The sequence below is a fragment of the Mastigoproctus giganteus genome, chromosome 8 (genome assembly GCF_048544385.1).
Source record: "Mastigoproctus giganteus isolate SK-2022 chromosome 8, ASM4854438v1, whole genome shotgun sequence".
In the NCBI taxonomy this organism is placed as follows: domain Eukaryota; kingdom Metazoa; phylum Arthropoda; class Arachnida; order Uropygi; family Thelyphonidae; genus Mastigoproctus; species Mastigoproctus giganteus.
In genome coordinates this window covers 78346234-78370929 of record NC_143582.1, presented here as the reverse complement: position 1 = coordinate 78370929, position 24696 = coordinate 78346234, and the positions used below count along the sequence as shown (strand labels likewise).

General features: G+C 40.3%; 1 protein-coding gene across 2 annotated transcripts in view; it reads right to left on the bottom strand.

Moving 5' to 3' along the window:
• The window catches only part of LOC150081655 (rap guanine nucleotide exchange factor 2-like), a 900618-nt gene that overhangs the window by 324834 nt on the left and 551088 nt on the right, over positions 1 to 24696 (bottom strand). For both annotated transcript variants that reach the window (XM_090380578.1, XM_090380579.1), the window contains exon 7: positions 16089 to 16311. In XM_090380578.1, coding sequence (XP_090236704.1) covers positions 16089 to 16311 — 223 coding nt within the window. The remainder of the gene's footprint in view (positions 1 to 16088; positions 16312 to 24696) is intronic.

The following is a 24696-nucleotide window of genomic DNA, read 5'->3' as shown; positions in this document are numbered from 1 at the left end:
CAGATGCAAAAGGCAGCGGACTTAAGTTTGAGAGAGGCCAAATTGTAATGGCCAGATGACTGGGTCAGAGCATATCCAAAACGGCATGGCTGGTGGGATGCTCACGGTCAGCCATGGTTAGTACCTACCGAAAGTGGTCCAAGGAGGGAAAACCCACGGACCGCTAGAAAGGTGTTGGACGACCATGGCTCATCTATGCTAGAGGTGAGCGAAGGCTCTCCTGGATGGAACACGGCAACAGAAGGGCGAGCGTAGCACAACTCACCGGAATGCTGGTTACGGGAACAACATTCCATCTAAACCTGTTTCTCTTCAGACTCCTTTGGAAGGATTGGCAGTGTGCATTATAATTGGTATCATTCTCACAATAGCTTCTATATACATTGATGAGCCAAAACAATAATGTGTCAGTAATGTGTCACGACACACAGCACATCAAACCCTGCTGAAAATGGGACTGCGTAGCCGCAGGCAGCTCCGAGTGCCAATGCTAACCATGGTTCACCGGCGACAGCATCTACAATGGGCACACAAGCATCAAAACTGGACCGTGAGCGATTGAAAGAAGGTCATCTAGTCCGTTGAATCACGTTTCCTGTTGCATCATGTGGACGGTAGGGTACGTGTGCGTTGTTTACCTGGAGAAGTGATGGCGCATGGATGAACAATGGGATGAAAAGAAGGCAGTGACAGCAGTGTCATGCTTTGAGCGATGTTCAGCTGGGATACCCTGGGTCCAGTAATCCACGTGCTGGGCACTCACGTCTACAACCTACCTAATCACCATTGCTGACCAGGTAAACTCTTTCACAGCAACTGTCTTCCCTCTCTGGCGGTGCCATCTTTCAGCAGGATAATGCGACATGCCACACCACCCAGATTGTTCGAGACTGGTTTGCGGAACATGAGGAAGGCTTCTGAGTATTGCCCTGGCCTCCAAATCCTCCAGATATCAATCCCATTGAGTATCTGTGGTTTGTGTTGGAACAGCAACTCCGATCTGCAGCATCTCAACCATGGACCTTAGAGGAATTAAATGATCTGCTGGTTACGTGTTGGTGCCAGATACCACAAGACACATTTAGAAATCTTGTAGTATCCATCTTGTAGCCACATGCAGCCAAAACGGGTACGAGCTGTTTTGGCTGCATGTGGAAGACCAACATAATATTAGGTAGGTGGTCATAATGTTTTGGCTCATCAATGTATATAGAAGCTATTGTGAGAGTGATACCAATTATAATGCACACTGCCAATCCTTCAAAAGGAGTCTGAAGAGAAACAGGTTTAGATGGAATGTTGTTTCTGATAATAAACGCTACCTCTCCATGAGCTGGCATGTCAATACTTCTATCTCATCTATGGACAGCATACTTTCTAATGGTATGACACACTCGAGAAATTATAAGAGTTTCTTGTAAGGCTACGGCAGCTGGTTCATATCAATTGGTAAGATCCTACAAATCATCTGTTGTATTCCAAAAGCCTCCACAATTCCATTGAAGGATTCTTTCCATTATGTGGTTTTATGAGTAGTTCTTGGTTCTGACAGCTTTTTAGTTGTAGTTTTCTTGTACTGATCTATTTTTGTTTCGTCTTTCTTAGGAAAGCAGGAGAGGATCACATCCATCTCAGTGGTTATATGTAGTTCTAGAATTCTATCGACTGAATCGTGCTGTTCATAGATAACCATGCCGGTGGAGTGTGATGGTTTTGGTTAGATGGTTTCTGTCACTTTTGGTTTTATTGTTGAATAAACATTGATTGGCATGGTAATAATAATAATAATAATAATTGGGGTATTACTGGTTTGTTCAGTTGTTTGTTGCGAAGGATGCTGTTTGGAAACAGAAAGCAACAAACGTGCCCAATTGGTGACAGATATATTCGGAGAAACTAATAACATTAGTCTGAATCCCTACTGACTGGAAATGTTGAACAGCTGTGCCACATGTAAACAATATCAACAAACTATTTTATCCACCCAAAGGTAGTTGGGGTAGAAAGATAATTTTTTTAATACCTTGAAATCTCGACAGCAATCACAAAATTTGATTTCGATTTAACAGTTCATTTTTTTTTTTTTTTTTTGGTTTGTAGTGCTGAATGAAGTGAAGTTTCACAGTTAATGAAGTGGAATAGAGATCAGCGATTCAGTTAGTCTTTGTGCAAGGGAAAATACCCAAAACAACCTACAAAGAATTGGTTGCGGTTCATAATGCATAAATGTACCTTTGTCTCTGTTTTGAATATTTCTTTTCTTGCCTCTGAGTATGTGTGTTACTTTGTTCACTACTCTATATTTCTGAATTTTTTTTCCTTGCTTCCACAGTTCACATGGTTTTGAGAAAGCCAGGTGGCTACCCTTACAGTTTTGGCAATGCTGAATGATAATTGTGCAATCAGATTAGTTATGCTCCTTTGTCCCACATTTGGGAAATACTGCCTCACCTCAACATGCAGTTTGGGAGTGTTCGTATTTTTGGCATTTGAAGCACCTAATGGGATTCAGGATGTACGGTCAGAGCCAACAATGTAGATAGCTTAATTTCGATGATGACAGTAATTTAGGAGAGCTAAAAGTGAGAATTATGCTCCTTGTTGGTACCAGAGTAACATCTTTTTGAGTCGTGATTCTCCTTGCTTGGATGACTTTGTTTGCATAGCTCTTGGACAATTTCCTTCTCTGATAAAATTAATAAATCCCATTCTGTTATTACTCCCTTAGAGAATTTAAGGTGCCATGGGGATTAACTTTTATTCGGTGTGCTCCAAAGGTTATGAGCTTTAAATTCTTCACAGAATGAGGAGGTAAAATAGTCTCTATCAGAGACCCAGACGACCGTTCCCTATTTCTTCCATCATGCAGTATGATTGATGACGTTTGAGGTTATGATGAACATTGTGGCGATATCCAATATTCCTTACATTTCGAGGGTACAGCTCTAAAACGGTGTTTGCAGGCCGGCCGCTAGCCAGTACACCGGACTGAACCTAATCAGCTAGTGTACAATCTTGCTACCTCTACTCTGCCAGATAGTGACTGAAGGGAGTCTAAGTAGTGTGAATGCGGGGAGCATTGTTGAGGCCACATTATGTCAAGGATCTAGGTATATTCTTACCATGTGTACGCCATATCTAAAAATTTCATTACTCCATACAGCAAAGTCCCACCCACTTTTTCTTACTATTGAATACACCATGATTTGTCAAACTAATAGAGCAAGTTTATCTGCAAAAAGATCTAAACCTCCCAAGCACTTCCATTCATTTCACAAATATACGTGGTCTCAATTCTAATCTTAACGATGTCCATTTCCACTTGCAGTCTACCAAACCCCATGTACTTTTTCTGACAGAATCTCAGTTATTGGTTGATTCAACTACTGCTCATCTCAGATGACCAAATTATTCACTGTATGATTCCTTTCGCCTCAAAGGTGGTACTTGTATGTATGTCCATTCTGATATTTCCCAAAGAGACTTGGCAATTTGGAATCTACTCTCTTGGATCTTCTGTGGCTCAAAATCTCTCTACCTCATTTTGTAAAATTCATCTGTTGTCTCCACTGTTCTCCCAACTCCACTAATCACTTGGAACTTTTTGACTTCCTCTCTTAGCAACTTGACTTTCCCCAGTCAAACTTTCCTAACAGTGAGGTAATTTTCCTTGGTGATTTTAATGTTCACAACTACAGCCGGCTTCCGTTTTCTAGTCACGCTGACCCAGCTGGTCGAGATGCTGAGGCTTTTGCAATTACTAATGACCTTGCACAGATTGTTAATTTACCTACAAGAATACCGGATAATTCTAATCATATAGCCAACACGCTTGATCTTTTTCTCACAAACAACCCTTCTAAGTACACGGTCGAAGCGAAAGGTTCTTTAGGCACTTCAGATCACAACTTGGTGATTGTCTCTTCTCCAATGGAGCCTTTATCTCATGGTTATTCCCAACCTCGTGTTGTTTGGCATTACAAGAATGCAAAATTGGATGATCTGTGAGGTTTCTTTTCTTCTTTTCCTTGGTCAGATTACTGTTTCAAAATTTCTGATGTCAACATTTGCTCAGATCGTGTCAGTGAAATAATTCTTGCAGGAATGGAATCCTTTGTCCCACACTCCACTTTAAAATCTCGTCCTTTATCTAAACCTTGGTTTCCCAATAAATGTGCTAAGGCTGTTCAAGAGAAGAATGTTGCATATCGTAATTGTTTCTAATTCTTCAGTTTCATTTTCTGCCTACACCAAAGCTCGCAACAATTGTAAAGCAGTTATTAATCAGTCCGAACTAGAATGTGAACAGGCTAAGAGTGGAAAACTTGCTTCTTGCCCTAATGGTAGCCGAGCATTCTGGTCTCTTGCCAAAGCTATTGGCCACAACTTTCGCCCATCTCTGCTCCCACTTCTGTCCAACCCAGATGGTTCTGTTATCACTTCAGCCAAGGATTAAGGTGACCTGCTAGCATCCCATATTTCTTCCAACTCATGTATTAATGATCTTGGTAAAACACCTCCCACCATTCCCAACGCGCTCCATTCAATGCCTCCTGTGGTCTTCCTTCAAAAGGATGTCAGAAGAATTTCGACGAACCTTGATGCTAAGAAAGCTCCAGGTCACGATAGTATTTCTCCACTTGTTCTCAAAACCTGTGCTCCTGAACTTACTCCTATTCTTTGCCGCCTTTTTTCACTTTCTTATTTCAAAAGGTCTTTTTCCTTCTGCTTGGAAATTTGCTCATATCCAGCCAGTTCCTAAAAAGGGTGACAAATCCCTCCCATCCAATTACTTCTACTCTTTCTAAAGTAATGGAGAAATCAATTAACTGCCAACTCTTAAACTACCTAGAAACCGTCTGTCTGATCAACGATTGCCAGTATGAATTCCGTCAGTGTCGATCCACTAGTGATATTCTGGCTTACGTTACCCATTTATGGACTAATTCAATGGAAAGGTTCGGTGAAACACAAGTAGTTGCTCTTGACATCTCAAAGGCTTTCGATCGTGTTTGGCATAAAGGTCTTCTAAACAAGCTTCCATCTTATGGTTTGCCAACTGTTTTTAGTAATTGGTTATCCAGTTTTCTCTCTGATCGCTCACTGAGGGTGATGGTAGATCTCTCTGTCTTCTAACTTCTCCACTAATGCAGGTGTCCCCCAAGGTTCAGTTCTTTCCCCCACTCTTTTCCTCTTGTATATCAATGACCTTCTTCCACTGACTGGAAATCCTATCCATAGTTTTGCCAATGATAGCACATTGCATTCAACTTTCCAATTTGAGAAACCTTGCCCTGTTCAATCAGCTTCAACTTCTCGAAAATCTGCTACCAATTCCTTAAATGCCGATCTTCAGGTAATTCTCCAGTGGGGCAAAGACAACTTAGTTGATTTCAACCCTTCTAAAACTCAGTCTTGTCTTATATCTCGCAAAAAGGATTCTTCTGCTCCTATGCTTATCTTTAGTGACACTCCGATTTCTAGGCAAAATGATATATCTCTTTTAGGGATTACCCTGACTTCTAATCTCTCTTTGCACAAGCGCATTACAAATAATGCTTCCTCTGCATCTAAAAAACTTCGTTTTCTCTTTCGCTCTCGGCATTACTTTTCTTCCAAACAGCTGCTCACTCTGTATAAATCGCAAATCCGCTCTGCCATGGAATATTGTTCCCACATCTGTGGTGGTGCCCCCAAAACCTCTCTCAGGCTTGATTCCATTCAGAAGAGGGCAGTTAGGTTAATTAATGATTCATCTCTATCAGAGTCTCTCCACTCGCTGTCTCATAGACGTACTGTTTCTGCTGCATGCCTCTTCTACAGATACTTCCATGGGCACTGTTCTTCTGAATTGGCTTCTATAATTCCCGCTCTCTCTTTCAAAACAGTCCGAACATGTGCTGCCACCAACCAACATCCATTTACTGTCCAACTTCAAACTCACAGAACCAACTTTTCATCTTCCTCGTTTATTCATTCAACTGCAGTTTTCTGGAACAACCTTCCTTCATACGTATTTCCTGAAAATTACAGTTTACAGAAATTCAAGTCCAATGTCAACAAATATCTTTTTTCATCTCTCAACCTCCAACCCAAGCACGGTACTAAGTACTATAGATACTAATACCTCTCGTGTTTGGGGTTTACATAAAAAAAAAAGAAGGTCACCTGACTGGAGTTGCCTTACTGATTTAGGTGAGTCCGCAGCAGACCCAATGCATTTCTGCCCAAGGAAGGGTGATAATTTACTCAGGGGGCTGGTCTGATAGAGAATGCAAGACGAGAAAACCTGGTATCTCCTCTTGAGGGGCTGTTTTCAACCTCTTCAGTTGACAATAGTCATTTTCCATGTTATTTGTCTCTGGTCTTGAGTGCAATGGCTCTAAAGGTGGAAACATGCTGTTATCCATCTTCGCTCCTTTCAGCTGGTGGAGTTGAAAGGAGCAAAGATTGATAATAATATCTTTACTCTTCTTCTTTTTCTTCTCCCAGGTTAGCAGCCCTGCTATGGAAAGGCAAGAAAAGCGACCAAGAAACCAAGCGGTATAAAAGTTAGTGTTAGTTTAAAGGGGGAAAAAAAGAAAAGTGCATAAGACAAAGTTACTGATTAAAGTGAATGTAAAAAACTTTAAGCTAAAGAAGAACTGTGACTTTGAGTAAAACTCTACGAATCACTTGATCACTGTAACACTTGGCACCTGGGGCCAGGGAAAATAGTCAAGAATGGGTCAGAACGAGGAAGGAAAGAAAATGCAAGCAATAGGAAAGAGTGCCCACCTGGAGATCAGGCAAAGATATAGTTTGGCACTGGCAGAGTCACAGAGAACGATCCCTGTGAGATCGCTGACTGGCAGAAGTAGTTCAATCGCTAATAAATCCCACACTAGAAGAATTCAGTGTGAGCAAGTATATCTTCAGGCAGATGGAATTATCATCAACTTCAGTCACATAACTAATATTAGGGAACAGTGATGGTGTACAGTCTGTGTTCAGTATTGGATCTCTTTAGCTGGATGACAGTTTGAGCAAAGTAGTTGTCTTCCTCCATAAGGTATAGCTACCCGCAGTCTTTAGGGATGTCAATAATAGATGTAAATAGATGGCTCCTGAGGTCTTCATAGCTGGGACAATGATACTTGATGTGGTCCCAACCATCATGGGAACCACAGTGGCATAATGGTTATTTGCAACTCCCAGATTTGCCAGCTTTTGGTTGAAGGGTCCATTATCCAATTAAAAGAAAAGTAACCTGTAAACCTGGGAAAAATGGAGGGGGGGGGGGGAAATCAAACTAGTGTTTGATTCCCCCCTTTCCATTTTTAATGTATATATTATTATATTACTTATGTATTATATTACTTATGTAAACTCTAGAAGGAAGGGGATGAATCAGATTGGTCCACTTGATATCGATGGGTCAACTGTTGATGATCCTGCTCAGGTAGCTAACAAACTAAATGAATATTTTGCATCAACATTCACACATGAGGAGTTATTTAGCGAGGGGAAAGCCAGAGGTGCATTCAACTCTAGCAGTAAGCTATAGAATCTTGTAATAACTGAGAGTAAAGTGGAGGAGAAATTGTTGAAGATAAACACAAGAAAGGCACCCGGGGTGGATGGGATCTATCCAGTTATATTAAAGGAAGCAGCAAAGGAAGTAAGCAAACCCTTAGCCATAATTATGAGAGCTTCCTTGGACTCAGGGGAGGTACCCACAGACCGGGGATGTGCAAATGTCACCCCAATTCACAAAGGAGGATCAAAGGCTGACACAAGTAATTATAGACCTGTGAGTTTAACTTCTGTTCCAGAAAAATTAATGGAGGCACTAGTTAAAGAAGCACTGCAGGATCATTTAGACAAGACTTCAGCTATAGCTCAGACACAGCATGGTTTTGTTAAGGGGAAGTCTTGCCTGACCAATTTGATTGGATACTATGATGCAGTCACAAAGGAACTGGATGCAGGGAATAACTTTGATATTATATACTTGGATCTTAGAAAGGCTTTTGATACTGTTGCACATGGAAGACTGCTGCACAAATTGGAGCAGTGTGGCATTGGAGGCAAATTGCTGCTGTGGATAAAGGGGTGGCTGAGGGGGGATAAGACAGCGAGTGGTAATCAATGGACACTGCTCAACGTGGACTAATGTTATTAATGGAGTCCCTCAGGGCTCAGTGTTGGATCCATTATTGTTTTCTGTATTCATAAATGATATTGATGAGGGTATATCAAGCTTAATGTCGAAGTTTGCAGATGATACAAAGGTAGGCAGGGTTGTCAAGGACACTACTGGCGTTATGCTGCTGCAACAGGATCTGGAAAGGTTGAGCAGATGGGTTGAGAGGTGGCAAATGAAGTTTAACATTGTAGTACTTTCGTAAAGTACTACACATGGGAAACAGCAACCGCAGAGCAACGTATCAACTCTGTGGTACTACACTGACAGTGGTAGAGAATGAAAGGGACTTGGGGGTGGTTGTGCAGGCAGATATGAAGTTCTCTGAGCAGTGCAGACGGGCAGCAAGAAGTTCATGGTGTATTGTCAATGATATATAGGAATTTTTCTAGCAGGGATAAGGAGATGATTATTCCCTTGTATAAGGCAAGGGTCAGGCCACACCTAGAGTACTGTATACAGGTCTGGAGGCCTCATTTCAAGAAGGATGTAGAGCTGCTGGAACGAGTACAGAGAAGGGCAACAAGATTAGTGAATGGAACAAAGGGGTGCTCTTACGAAGAAAGGCTGAAGTTTTGCAAATTACAGTGTCTGGAGACTAGGCACCAGCGAGGTGATCTGTTAGAGGTGTATAAAGCCTTGAATGGTTTGAGCATGCTCAATGCTAATGGGATTCTTCCTCTCGCTCAGAATAATCACCTGAGAGGGCATAAATTCAAGTTAAGGAAAGACAGATGTAGGATACACGGGTGGAAATTTGCCTTTAGCCAGCAGGTGGTTGGTTGGTGGAACAGACTTCCATCCCTTCTCATGGAAGTTGATAGCCTAAATAAGTTTCAGGCTCAGCTGCACAGGTATTTTGAATGAACAGAGGTTTGAAGTGGAAGTGGTTTTTTTTTTTTTTTTTCCTTTTGGCTGATGCTGCATAAGCTTGCTTTCTTGCATCAAATGCCTCTACTAATGCTAATGCTAGTGATGGTGACTCCAGAGAGGAACTTTTTAATAATAGTGCCTTTACTAGTCTCATTCTATGGCAGATATTTTTTCTGCAATTCTCCTGCTTTCACGTTTTTGGTCATCTGGAAAGTCCACAGTGATCTCAAATACTTCTGTGGGAAAGGTTTCTCCTTAAGCCCATGCCTGACAACATCCGGATGGACTTTTGGGGGGGGGGGGACCTGCAAGAACTTGAGATGCTAAAATGCTTACAGTGTGGCATGTCCTTGTCATAGTAAGTAGGACTATCCATTGTATGGAATGCAGTTCGTCTCTATTGTGAGCAAGAGTGGCTTTTTTTTTTTTTTTTTTTTTTTACATCAAATGCTGGTGTAAAAATCCATAGCAGATAATGGGGATAACAACAGCCTTATAGATGATATGCAACACTCTCTGCTTGAGGCTCCAGTCCACAGGGCAGATGTCAGTGATCATCACTACATAGTTTTTAATCTGGATGCCAGATAGTTAAGATTAGGAAGAAAAGTTTGTTTTGCATCTATGATTATCCTGATCTATTTAATTTCAGAGTACATTTTAATAGAGGTTCTTGTGATCTTAATGGCGGTGGGCCAGCCAAGATTAAGGGAGCCTTACGGGAGAATTGACTTTGACCTCACCAGATGTAACAAGTCTACGAAGGGTGGCCCACTGGTGAAGCTGATTTAGGCCATCATTTGCCCGACATTAAAGCTTGGCCCACGCATCTTCAAGGAAGATAAGAACAAGGTTGCCGGCAAGGGCAAGGCTACAGCACAACCAAGGTCCATCTCGAGGAACTTGTCAAGGATAACAGTCCTAGGAGTGAGACTTGAGGGCAACCTAGAGTGACAGGTCTGGAGAGCTGCTGCATGACCATGACAATTCTTTTGCTCGGGTATCATTTTATAGAGTTATAGAGGATTAGCATTAGCATAAGTAGAGGCATTTGATGCAAGAAAGCAAGCTTATGCAGCATCAGCCAAAAAAAAAAATAATAAAATAAAATAAAATAATAAATAAATAAAAAATAACCACTTCCACTTCACCCCTCTGTTCGTTTGAAATACCTGTCCAGCTGAGCCTTAAACTTATTTAGGCTATCAACTTCCACGACAAGGGATGGAAATCTGTTCCACCAACCAACCACCCGCTGGCTAAAGGAAAATTTCCGCACGTCTATCCTACATCTGTCTTTCCTCAATTTGAATTTATGCCCTCTCAGGTGATTATTCTGAGCAAGAAGAAGAATTCTATCAACATTGAGCATGCTCAAACCATTCAAGGCTTTATACACCTCTATCAGATCACCTCGCTGGTGCCTAGTCTCCAGACATTGTAATTTGCAAAACTTAAGCCTTTCTTCGTAAGAGCACCCCCTTTGTTCCATTCATTAATCTTCTTGCCCTTCTCTTTACTTGTTCCAGCATCTCTACATCCTTCTTGAAATGAGGCCTCCAGACCTGTAAACAGTACTCTAGGTATGGCCTGACCATTGTCTTATACAAGGGAATAATCACCTCCTTATCCCTGCTAAAAAAATTCCTATATATCATCGACAATACACCATGAGCTACTCTTGCACCCATCCGCACTGCTCAGAAAACTTCATATCTGCCTGCACAACCACCCCCAGGTCCCTTTCATTCTTTACCACTGTCAGTGTAGTACCATAGAGTTGATACGTTGCCCTGGGGTTGCTGTTTCCCATATGTAGTACTTTACATTTGTCAATGTTAAACTTCATTTGCCACCTCTCATCCCATCTACTCAACCTTTCCAGATCCTGTTGCAGTAGCATAGTGTCAGTAGTGTCCTTGACAACCCTGCCAACTTTCGTATCGTCTGCAAACTTGGACATTAAGCTTGATATACCATCATCAATATCATTTATAAATACAGAAAACAATAATGGACCCAATACTGAATCCTGAGGGACTCCACTAATAACATCCTCCCGACAGTTTTGCTTCAAGCCAGATTTCTCTGTGGATGATACCATACACCAACTTCTTGTGAAGTTGTCCATTAGTCCGGGTAAGTGCTCTCTTGCCATTGTTATCGATGTTGGTTAATGGGTACTTAGGTGTGTTGAAGACGACAGAGAATACTTTCCCACCAAAGCAGGTTAAATGTGCCTGTGACATCGATAACAATGAGTGCAGCATGAGGTGACTACATTGGTCTCAGACAGTTTTTAAATTCTGTACAGTGGGACCAACTGAACCAATAGCAAATTCTAAGTGGGAAGCATCGCGGAAGCTACTAGACTTTTCATACCTATTAGAAATAATGGCGAAGGTAAAGAAAGCCTGCACGAAAATCATGAAAAAGTTTGTTGAAATTAACCAGTAAAAGTACTTTGCCGTAACGGCATTTGTACTCTTGCTCACTCAGTAAACAGACGGTGGATGTTATCGGACAGGAGTAGAAATTTAATCCCATGGGAGATTGAAACCCTCCCTAAGTGGAGGGTGTAGCCTGACCTTTTTTCTTTAGAATCACTGGTGGACTATGGATAAATTGTTTATTAAGAGTAAAAAAAAAGGCAAAGGAAGCTCACACTTGAAGCACAGCAAACTTAGGAAAAGTTTACCGGTTAAACTACGTTACGAACATTTTTTACAATGCCAGATCTTCCAATATGACTCTGTTCGTGATTCACTTAGTTAATTCAATTAGTGATCCTAAAGTAAAAAAGATCAGGTTAACCCCCCCCCACTTCGGGAGGGTTTCAATCTCCCGTGGGATTCAACTTCTACTCCAGACAGATAACACCCACCGTCTGTTTGTTTACCGAGCGAGCAACAATACAAATGCCGTTACGGCAAAGTACTTTTACCGGTAAATTTCATCGAACTTTTGCATGCTTCTCGTGCAGGCTTTCGTTACCTTAGCCGAAAGAACAACCATACACATGCCTCAAAAATTTGGATGATTGCCTATCCACAATTTTCAATCTATAAGAAGTGGACTGAAGTTGCCCATAATGCAGTAATCACACTTGGATGCCCCCTTCAAGTTGCCTAAATGTTGTAAGTACATACCAGCATCATATTGTGAACATATACTAGCATATGATCATTATACTTAGGCTAAACAAGACCAGAGCTACCTAATGCTGGCTTTTAAGTGTTTATTGTTAAATTCATTAGGTCAGTAATATATAAAAATAACATAATTATGTATTTGAAATAAAAAAACTTAATTAAAAACCAAAAGGAAACCAGGCTTATTGAAAATGCACCTGATTATCAGAAAACATGAGGTCTACCTGTCTTCATCAGCAATGCATGTTGTTGACAAATCAAGAGAACAATCACAAATGAGCATAACCTGTTTGTGGCTATAGGTACTTGTTTCACTGGCGTGTTGTGGAAAAGTGATGGATAGAATAGGCTTCAGTGATATTAGCATTAGCATTAGTAGAGGCATATGATGCAAGAAAGCAAGCTTATTCAGCATCTGTGCGAGGTGGTCGCACAGGCTAACCTCGCACGAGTTCGGTGTGAGGTTAGCCTGTGCGGACGAAGCTCCTTGAAGCTCTTGGAACAGAGAAGTTTTTCCTGATTTATTAGCTTAAATTGTCATATTAACTTATTTTCTAGAGTAGCTTTATAGTCCTAGTTACGATACTTAGTTTAAAGTTTAACTTAGACAGAGATTTTGTAGGTATTACTTAGTATCGGTAACGGTATCAAATCCACGTGTTACATATTGAACGAGAGGTCATTTTTTTAACTAAATTTAGTCGATTTATTAACCAATTGCTATATCAAATTATCTTAGTTTATTCTAAATTGAGATAGCGAGATTTGGAAGCTAATCAATACTTACGAGTTCGTAGAAGTACCGTTCGAGAATTCCCGCCATTTTTACGCAATACATAAGCTTAGTGTAGTATAGTGCATAATATAATATTGTCAATTAATCAGTAAATCTATTAATCTTGATAAACTTTATTGTCAATTAAATTGTATTTTTAACTCTACATATATATAACGACTTAATCGTAACAAATAATTAATACATAACTATAGTGGTACACGTGATACGGAAGTTGTATAAAGGGAACTCGTAGAAAACACTAGATACCGAAGAAAATATATATATAACATAACTGTTTTGGGATATAACTTAAGGATTTAATTTTTGTTTTGAAATTTTATTGAATTAAATCGGAATCATGACTCTGACCAGAGCAGAAAAGCAAAAGGCTCAAGCTAATGGGAGTGCTGTGGTTCAGGGGAGAACTGAGGGGGGCAGTTGCCCTCTGAATCACAGTCTTTTAAAATGCACTGTTTGCTTGATGTTTGCGGAGCAGTCGGGTACGGGACATGATACTGCCAAGGGGGATGTCTTTGTGTGTGCACGATGTAAGGAGTGCAAGGAAATCAGGCGACAACTCAGCATTGTTATGGGCCTTTATTTATTTCCTTCGAGGGTGGATGCCCTCGAAGGAAATAAATTGAGGGGCCCATCAAGCTCTCAGCTGCCCACATCAATGCCAGAGCTTGCACTTGGTCATCAGGCAACACAGAGGCAGCCCCCTAGGCAGAATGCGCTGGTCCCACAGGAACTAGTAGTTGTTGGTGACTATTGTCAGGGAAACGGGGAACATGCTTTGTAAAAAGGATAGGTGGAATAGGACCAGGGTATGTCTGCCAGGGACAAAGGTTGATGACGTTGTAGAGCGGATATCTTTTAAGGGCACAAAAGGTGATATAGTTGTACACGTTGGCACTAATGATATTAAGATTAGGAGACCGGCGGAATTACTTAGCAAGTACAGGTCAATGTTGAAAAAAAGCCGTGAATTAGGGTTGAATTTGAAAGTGTCTGCAATTCTGCCCAGACACGATAGGAGGGAGTATATGATGAGAGCCTTTTCGATCAATTCGGCCCTGGAGGGATTGTGCAAGGCTGAAGGGGTAGAATTTTTTTCAGCCTGGACTGTACTTGTTAACAGGAGAGATTGCTTCTACAGGGATGGGATATACTTAAATAGAAAGGGTGCAAGAATTTTTGCTGATGCTGTCGAGGCAGTGTTATGTGGGTCAGAAAACTGCTAGTTGGGGGGATACAAGGACTAATAGATTAACAGTAGCCACTGCAGAGGTGGAAGTGATTCTTGCACTGCTTCTATTGAAATGAGCAGAAGCCTGAAAAACAAGATGCAGGATATTTCAGAGACTGCTGGGAGTCATTGTGGTACAAGTAAACACGTGGGTTGTGTTAGGGTACCTAAGAATAGAAACAGGTGCATGTATACCTGCATGTACACCAATGCTTGGAGTTTGGTAAATAAATTTGATGAATTTGAGGTATTGCTCAAATCATCAAAGGCAGATATTGTTGGGATATCAGAGACGTGGTGTCACACAGATATAAGTAATGCGGAACTGGAATTTGGGGAATACAATGTGTATAGAAAGGATAGACAGGACAGGAGGGGAGGATGGGGTTATGCTATTAATTAAGAAACACATAAAGTCCAAGGAAGTGAAGCCAGTCGACACCGATGGACAGGGCAGTGTCGAGTCAGTTTGGTGTGACATAAGCATAGGGAAATCAAAATTGAGAGTAGGAGTGTGCTATAGGCCTAATGACTCTGATGAGTATAATAAGATATTGTACAGGGAAATAGAGTGGGCCAGTAAATCAGAGAGTCTTATAATGGGGGATTTTAATTTCCCAGATATTGACTGGAATTTGTGGGTTGGTCACTCACACACTAGCAAGGCTTTTGTGGATTTATTGGATAATTGTTTTCTACATCAGCATGTTCGTGAGGCAACAAGAAGGAGCAATACTCTTGATCTGATTATCAGTAGTGATTCTTCATGCATTAAGAATCTGCAGATAAATGAACCACTAGGTGGCAGTGATCACAGTGTGTTGAAGTGGGATTTACTCAAGGAGGTAACTACCATCAGAGGTAAAGGGAAGGGTTTTTGTTTTCGTAAAGGCGACTATGATGGTCTGAGACAGTATTTAAATTCTATACAGTGGGACCAACTGATGATGTTACCAACAGCAAACTCAAAATGGGAAGCATTCAAGGAACTAATCTTGGAGGCTACCAGGCTTTACATACCAACTAAGAAATATTGTTCAAGGTTTAGGCCTAAATGGTTGTCAGATGAACTAATGAGACATGTGGCAGAGAAGAAAAATGCATGGGATACATACAAATTAATGGGTGACATGGAAGCCTATGAGAGATATAAGTTGGTCTGTAACCAAGTCACAAAGGAGATTAGGCAGGCAAAGGCAGACTACGAAAAATCCTTGGCAAAGGATGCAAAGAAAAACAGAAAAGAGTTCTTTACATATTTAAACTCAAGAAGGAAAGGGATGAATCAGATTGGTCCACTGGATATTGATGGTTTAACAGTTGAGGATCCTGCTCAGGTGGCTAACAATCTAAACGAGTATTTTGCATCTACATTCACGCATGAGGAGTTATTCAGGAAGGAGAATGATGTAGGTAAAGTAAACATTGGCAGTGAGCTGGATGATTTTGTATGTAACAAACATACATTTTATATATAACAAACCGAGAAAGGAATACCTGCCATGATGTTAAGAGAACTGCAAAACTACTAGTGTGCATAGTATGCTGAATGTCATTCCCATTCCATGCAACAATAACTGTGGGATAGTCATGCTGGTAGTTGGACAGCTACTGAACTCTGAATTCAAGTGCCACCAGAACATAATGTGAAACAACAGCTACCCCCCAGTTACTTTTAGTTAATTTTATCCCAGTTACTTTTAGTTCATTTTATAACAAAGATTTAACAATATGAACAGCATCTTGCTCCTTCTTAATGTGTCCCACTGCTAACATCAAGACATCATTTTTGCTCTTGATCCTGGTTACAAAGTTTAAAAATATAATAAAGACAACAAATATATTACTCACTCTGATTACCACATATCCTCTTCTAGTTCCACCGTCTATTACCCGATGTTCTGTTACCAGTACAACTTCTCCATTCTCTTCATGTTTTTTGATATTCTCCTCTCCCTGATGAAGGATGTGATAATAATCAGCTTGAGTGATACAAACAAACTGACAGTCATCTACTTTAGTCCTCATTATTCCTTTATGATACAACTTTTTCATTGTCGGAGTGATACCAAAGCTAGATGCACAGAAAGAGAAAAAAGAAATTACATATCTCAGTTAAACTTCGTATTCAAAATTAATGAATATTCAGAGAAAACAGGCCATCAGACCTAACATGTAGCTGAGACAGAGAGCAGAATCTCCTTAACTGTGTTCATGTAATAGGTTTGTCAGCTTAACAGTTTTCTTTCTGGAATTCGTTACATTTATCTGAAAGGAGGGCAGAATGTCGCATTTTCCTACTAAAAATGACTTTATACAGATAAGAGATTATAATTATATAATCTAATTATTATATCATAAAATTACTTTTACCATCCACTTGTTAAGATATGGCTAGAAACATTCTGTTTTTCAACAGAATATGCTTTTAGCTCATATTCCAGTGCAAATTTTACAATGGTTTCATTTTAAACAGGGCAGGTTTACTCAGCTTAAATCACTATTAAAGACCACTTTTTGTTAACAAAAAAAGAAAACAGCAAAGAATTTTTGTGTGGGGGGGGGGGGGTTACAACTGTCAAAAACATTGGCTGGTTGTTTGGAGAGGTACTGACTACTTCAGTCATATGATATTCCAGCTCATTATCTTTTATTATGTCTGCACAAAGGTATATGCACAGGCCAATCTACACAACAGAAAAATAAAAATGTGGAACAACTCACTGGAAAATACCATACATCCTTTTCTTTACCTGAGATTGGCAAATTACATCCCATATTTTAAAGGGCTTTAAGAATTTCTCTAGGCTCAATGTCATACCCAGAACTTTCTAAACAAATAACAAGTGACAAATCCACTTTACTACCAAAGAATGCCCAGAAACTGAAAACATGGACAAAATTACAATGTAGGCAGACCAAAATCTAAAAATTTTCAGTACAGTAATACCCCGAAGTTACGCGATAGGTGGGTCCGACGAAAATCGCGTAAGTCGAATTCGCGTAAGTCGGGGTACAACTTTGCATATAAATACATATAAATTTTGCTTAATTGGGACCAAGGACTAACAAAAACACTAGTTTAGAAGAAAAATATTAATAAAATTGCAGTTCTTTATACATATTAATACAAAATATGTATTAAAAAAAACAAATGACTTACGTAAAAAAGTTATTTCGATGTCGATGGCTTCATAAAATCTAACAAATTCGTCTGACGACACAGCGCCTTCTTTTTTTCACGCAGAATTTCTTCGTAGCAAGCTAATAATTTTTTTTTCCTTGCTTTGTAGCTATAACGCGTCCTTCGTTGGAGTCTATGTTTTCTAAAATTTTTAAGCCCTTTACAATTGAGCTCTTTTCAATTTTCAACCTGTCAAGTTTGCAATTGTCATGTGCTTTTCGCCGTTGCTTCATTTAGGCCTGTAGCACGTGCAATATCACATGGTCTTTCATTTCGCTCAAAGCGTTTCACAATTTCATATTTTTTCTCTATCGACAGAAGTGGACTGGCCATAAGCCTTACCGGGGAAACCCCGGTGGGCCAGTGTGATTTTGGCCATAAACCATAGTATGACGCCACTATAAATTTTCCCGGGTAAGAATTTTTGACCCAGTCCGCCTCTGTTTATCGATAATTGCTTTTCTTTTTCTCTCTGAATCTGCAGTGTCTTCACCAGGACGCTTCCTTTTCACACCTTTTAATTAAGTATTTTACTCATTTTTAGGGAATAAAGCACAATTACAAAACGAGGAGGCACGCTTGATACGCATAAACAAAGCTGCGCGCATGTAGCAACTGAATAAACAACACCATAAAGGCAGAGATACACTATTAACACCTCACATTTCTAGGGGTTACTACCATAAAACAATAAAAATCCAGTTGCGTTTCTGCTAGTGAAATCTGTTATAAACTGGTAGTAAACTCGATCTAATTGCATTTGCGATTATACCGATAGCTGGAATTGTGTTGGTTTTTACGTTATTATGGTGAAATGTGTTTCCCCTTCACTGATATAAAAAACATAAAAGCAGCAAAGTTGAATTTTGTTCATCTTTCGCTCTCATTCTCCGCCGTGGCACCGTATATCGATAACATATGAAAAACGACCTTGAAGATAGTGGGCGGCAGCGTTGCCAAACGAAAAAAATCAAGAACCGCGTAACTCCGAGTTCGCGTAAGTCGGGGTAGCGTAAGTCGGGGTATTACTGTACTCTGTACCACAAGGAAATGATTGGCATTGCCTTTTATTAACCCAGATCTAGTTTTCAGGAACATCACTGTCTGGTTGAAAACAACAGTTGGATCCAAAGAATTGGATTATCTTCTAAGATGCTATCTAGGTTTTTAACCAGACATTGATGACAAGTTGGATCCAAAGAATTGGATCATCTTCTAAGATGCTATCTAGGTTTTTACTTTCAAACAAATCACTAAACAACAGGTATAATCCTAGTGAAGGATTTCATATTGCTGGATGAAGAATCTTGTCTCTTGGAGTGTGATGCATTAAGTAATCAAAGAAACAATTCAATTAATTCATGACACCTCATCCAGCATTTCACAAGACCTCAGCAATTAAGACAAAAGGATACAGGATGTCCAGAAAATAAGAGTAATACACTGGGTGAGTAGAGGGAATGTTCTATGAACCAAGAAAACAAAAAAAAAATTACATAAACATGGGTTTGGAAATGCTTTATTAACACACAAGAAACACAAAAATTTTCTCCCAACAGCAGGATAGCAAAATGTAGCTTAAAAGGTAATGTATGTAGTGACAATACAAGGGCTACAGACTTTTAAGACAAATATTTTAATAAAAAAAAAGTCTGCTCAAGAAATTTCATTTATATAAAACTGACTAAAAATTAAAAATTAAATTTTATGAGCCAACAATGATTAGTAATCGAGAGATTTCAATAATCAATTTCATTCATTAAAAACGCCATTATGCCATCTCACATCATGTGCAATTCTGAAAGAACAGTAAAGTTTTTCGGTTTGTGGTTTGTTTTTTATTGTGTATTGGCAGCCTAAGCTGCCAATACACAATAAAAATAATGTGCTAAATCAAGATGTTCATTTTTGGTAACATATAAATAGATTACATCATCAGAATACAAAACATTTAAAATAGTGGATAAAAGTAAAGTTTTATAAACTAAAATTAATTTTTTAAATGTAAGTATATAAATTCACAGATTGTAGACATTTAAAAAAGTCAAACATTATCACTATCATGTGAAATCTGCCTAAGTGTATAGGATTCTGGAGTGTATAGGTAAACTGTAAACATTTTGAATGAACAAAACAAGGACAATCTAGTAAATAGGAAAAACTCTTAGACTGGTGATGCAGTACTCGTGCACAGGAGGGTCATTGCCCCCCAATGACCCTCCATAGCAACAGGATTACGATGGGACTTCATGATAAAATTGTGACTATTTGGATGAAACACGAGACAATCCTGCAACAGACAAACCTTGACCGCGAGTGGGCCAAAGCTAAGCTCGAGGCCTTCCAGTCTGGGGGAGCAAACCAAATGCTACAGCATGCTCCCTCATATGCAAAAGCGCTGAGGACTGCACCTGCTACCAAAAGGAAAACCTTACTGATACAACCCAACCTGGTTGTTCTACGGCCAACATCCATGGACAAGAACAAATCAAGTGAAGAGCTAAAAACCAAAGTAATGAGTAAATTGGGTGAAGAGTTCAAAACTACCAGAATAAAATCAGTCCGAAAGACCAGGAGTGTGAGCACAATAATAGAGACTAAAACCAAAGAAGCACAGAAAATTATAAGCAATCCTAAAATACCCGAACTGGGACTTAACAAGTGGAAGGGGCCCATCAATAATCAAATTTAACCTAGACATGGACCTCACTCCAGAACAACTGGTCGAAGAAGTCTACGAGAGGAACTTAAAAAAAATAATATTCAGGATGCACAGACCTTACTCACCCAAATATTACACCATGACTAAAGATAAAAGTCATAACTGGGTAACAGAATTAGCACCAGAGGCATGGCAGTATTAAACAGCCAGGCTAGAATATTTGTTAACTTGGGCAGCCACCACTTCTGGGAGCATGTGTCTGTGCCCAAGTGTTTCAGGTGCTGTAAATTTGGTCACACGATCCACACCTGAACCCAGACTGTGCCCACTGTTCAGAGAACAGTGGCACAGTTTGTATGCTGTAGTTATGACTCTTCTCTGAGTCATAACTACAGCATACAAAAATATGACCTAAACAAAAAATACCCAACCAAACTGCACCAACGGAAAGAGTCAAAAAATGGACCCCACACACTCGATTAGAGATGATAAATGCCCAAATGTACCTTAAAGTGAAGAGTTTGCACTAAACAAGACTAAACTATGGGGATGCCCCTTAGATTCTTACAAATCAACACTCAGAGAGCCAAGGCAGTGATCGATCAGGTCAGACTGAAAGCACAGAAAGAAAATATTGATGCACTAATTCTGCAAGAACTATACACACATATGAAGGTGGTTAAACGATACCCACTAACCTATAAAATTATCCAGACAGAAAATGACACCCCCTGGGCTGCTGTTGTGGTGAGAAACTCACACATTACAGTAACAAGAGTAACACACCTGTGCACAGCCTGGGCTGCTTGCGCCCTGGGAGACTTCTACGTGGTGGCCTTATATTGCCGCCCAGAAGAGGATATCGCATTTGTAGTTCAGTACCTCCACTCTGTTCTGGACACTCTTCCAAGTGCCAAAATAATTATCAGAGCAGACGTTAATCGCAGGTCACCAGTGTGGCATAGTCACACAACTGACCATCAGGAACCCAGAATGGCCAGTTCCTGGCAAATGTCCCACTCGCAATCCTAAACCTCCAACAACCTGCCGACATTCTGCAACATGCTGTGGGAGGCAACCATCGATGTCTCTATGGCCACCAAAAACATAGAAAATAAAATAACAGGATGGAGGGCCCGGGATGCTTGGACCACCTCCTATCATCGAGCCCTGACATTCCAGCTTATCCACTCATTCAACAGAGCACCTAGACAAATGCTGCACAGATACTCTATCAAGAAATCCAACAGGGAACTCTTTTGAACCACCCTGACTGCTGCAGTGCAGGAGCACCAAGAGGAACTTCAAACCACTGAGACCCCAAACCAGCTCCAAATGAAGACAACTGCACTGATCATGCAAGCCAGCGACCTTGCCATACCTAGGAGGAATCCAACCCCAGGAGCCATGCCCTGGTGGAACTAGAACCTACAATGGCTGAGAAATGAAACCCAAATGTGAAGCAAAGCCTTTCAGAGGACCAGAAAAACCTGCCCAGCTGTGGAGGTTGAGGCCCTCCATCAGCAATATAGGGAAGCCAGGAATGCATATACGGCACAAATGTGTAAAAGTAAACAGGAGTCTTGGGAACAAATGGTCTCAACAATGGGCAACAACGATCCCTGCGGGATGGTGTACAAAATTACCACTAACAAATTCCCCAGGGGCAAAGTCAACATGGCAACAAGACTATCAAATGGCGATCTGAAACAACCTGGGAGCACTCAGTAATCAACATCCTAAACACAGACTTCAAGCTGGAAGCAGACCCAACAACCAGTGAGTGACTGCTTATATGCCAAGAAAATGAGGACTACCGAACTCAGACAACTGAACTGCCCTTCAGCAGGGAGGAATTCATCAATGCTACAGCACACATCAAAGGGAACAAATGCCCAGGACCAGACCTACTCGAACCCGAAATAGTGAAAAAGACCGTGGAGATCTCTTCCGATCTACTCCTCAACTTATTCAACACCCACCTTCAGAAAGATCATCTGCTTCCAACTGCTTTGGAAAACAGCATAGGTTAAACTTATAACTGAAGAATCCAAAACCCCCAAGATCTCCTCGACTCATATCATATAATAGCCTTGCTTTCAGTGGTCAGCAAGCTCTTCGAGCACTTACTATACTACCGACTCCAACAGGATTACAATGTAGCAGGCTTGATTTCCTAACCAATTTGGTTTCAAGACGGGATCCTCTGCCATGGATGCCCTCCAGCATTTGCTGAATCCTAGCCAATGAATGTGACAAGAAGTACAGTCGGTCCTCGTATAACACGTGTTTACATTACACGAACCGAATTCGCTTATGCACGATTCGCCTTTGTGTTTACAAGAAATGGCAGTCGAACGCAACACGATAGGAATGAAGAAGATTCTGAAAATGTATTTATGTGTTTTATATCAGTGAAGGGGAAACACATTTCACCATAATAACGTAAAAACCAACACAATTCCAGCTATCGATATAATCACAAATGCAATTAGATCGAGTTTACTACCAGTTTATAACAGATTCCACTAGCAGAAACGAAACTGGAAATTGTTTTTATTGTTTTATGGAAGTAACCCCCCAGAAATGTGCTTTAGTAAAATGTGGGGTGTTAATAGTGTATCTCGGCCTTTACGGTGTTGTTTATTCAGTTGCTATACGCGCACGCAGTTTTGTTTATGTGTATTAAGCGTGCCTCCTGGTTTTGTAATTGTGCTTTATTCCCTAAAAATTAGTAAAATACTTAAAAGGTGTGAAAAGGAAGCGTCCTGGCGAAGACACTGCAGATTCAGAGAGAGTAAAAAAAAAAAGCAATATCGATAAACAGAGGCGGACTGGGTCAAAAATTCTTACCCAGGAAAATTTATAGTGGCCTCATACTATGGTTTATGGCCAAAATCACACCGGCTTCTGGCCCACCGGGATTTCCCGGGTAAGGCTTATGGCTAGTCCGCCTCTGTCGATAGAGAAAAAATATGAAATTGTGAAACGCTTTGAGCGAAATGAAAGACCATGTGATATTGCACGTGCTACAGACCTAAATGAGGCAATGCCGAGAATTACAAAGAATGCAGAGAAAATAAAAACAACTTTGATAGCAGGAACAACTCTAAGTGTAATTAAAATCCATTAGATTAAGACACAAGAATTGGAAGAGACTGAATGGTTGTCATCTGTTTGGATAGAAAATCAAACAAAAAACAAGTTTGCTTACGATAGAAGCAAAAGCATTAGCAATATTTTATTACGTAATAGTCGTAATAAAATGCGTAAGCATTTTATTACAACTTACGTATTATAATTTATACTTACGTATTATAAAATACGTATTTTATTACGACTATTTTATTTAATATAATAAATTTTTTACGAATAAAATACGTATTTTATTCGTAAAAAATACTTTTTTAGTATTAAAAAATACTAAAAATACTTTATTATAATATAATAAAAAATATTTATTTTTTATTATATTATAATAAAAATATATATTATATTTTTTATTACGTATTTTATAACGATTAAAATTACCCGATCATTTATTGTGTTTGGTAATGTTTTGGTTCCAAATGTGTGTTCAATCTTGGGTGGTCGGCACCTAACCCCACTTTTCACATAGGGCCTGTTGTTTATATTGCACGATTTTGCATTGCACGAGGGTTTCTAGGAACACAACTAGCATGCTATACAAGGACAGACTGTACCTTCTAGTGATCTCTGTGGACTTTGAAGGAGCATTAGACTCCCTATGGTGGCTGAGTGTCCTGGCAAAGCTCCAGACCTTGGGGGGTCCCAGAAATTCTCTACCGCACAGTCAAGAACTACCTTACTGACAGATCAATCGCCGTCAATGTCCCCTTCCAGGCACTCACTAGGACCGTCTACAGGGATTGTCCACAGGGTTCGGTCCTGGGCCCGCTACTATGGAATGTGGTCCTGGATGCTTTCCTGGCCCTGGACCTCAGTGAAGTACGATCCCAGACCTTTGTCATGACCTCATACTCACAGTGACTGCAAACTCCAGAGCCCAGCTGGAAAGCCAACCAAACCCAGAACACACTGCAAGAATTGGCATAAAAGAATCAACTAAATATTTCCCCGGCAAATGCCAACACAATCCTGCTGAAGGGAAAGCTAGACATCTGGCTACCTCCCCATATAAAAATCAACCAAGCAACAATAAAATTCACCAAGCAGCTCAAGTACCTAGGAGTCATATGGGATCAGAACCTTTCCTTCCAAGATCACCTCAAATATACAAGGGTTGAAATCAGAGCTTACACTAAACTTATCCCTAGGGTGGACAGACAGGACTGGGGTCTTGGCTAGTGAACTCTCCATCTTTTTTACAAAGCAGTTTTCACACCCATAATCACCTATGCTGCTGGCGCGTGGTACAACAAGGCCACATCTGCCGTCAACAAAAGAATTATTGACTCCGCTCAAAGAACGATTCTCCTCACCATCACCCATGCGTGCAGCACAGTAAGCACACATGCCCTGCAGATCCTTACAGGCATAGTCCTATTGGATTTGGAGACAGGGCACAAGGGACTCATGGGACTCATGCACCACCTAGCCAAGGGTACCAGCAAAACCTGCCTCAGTTACAC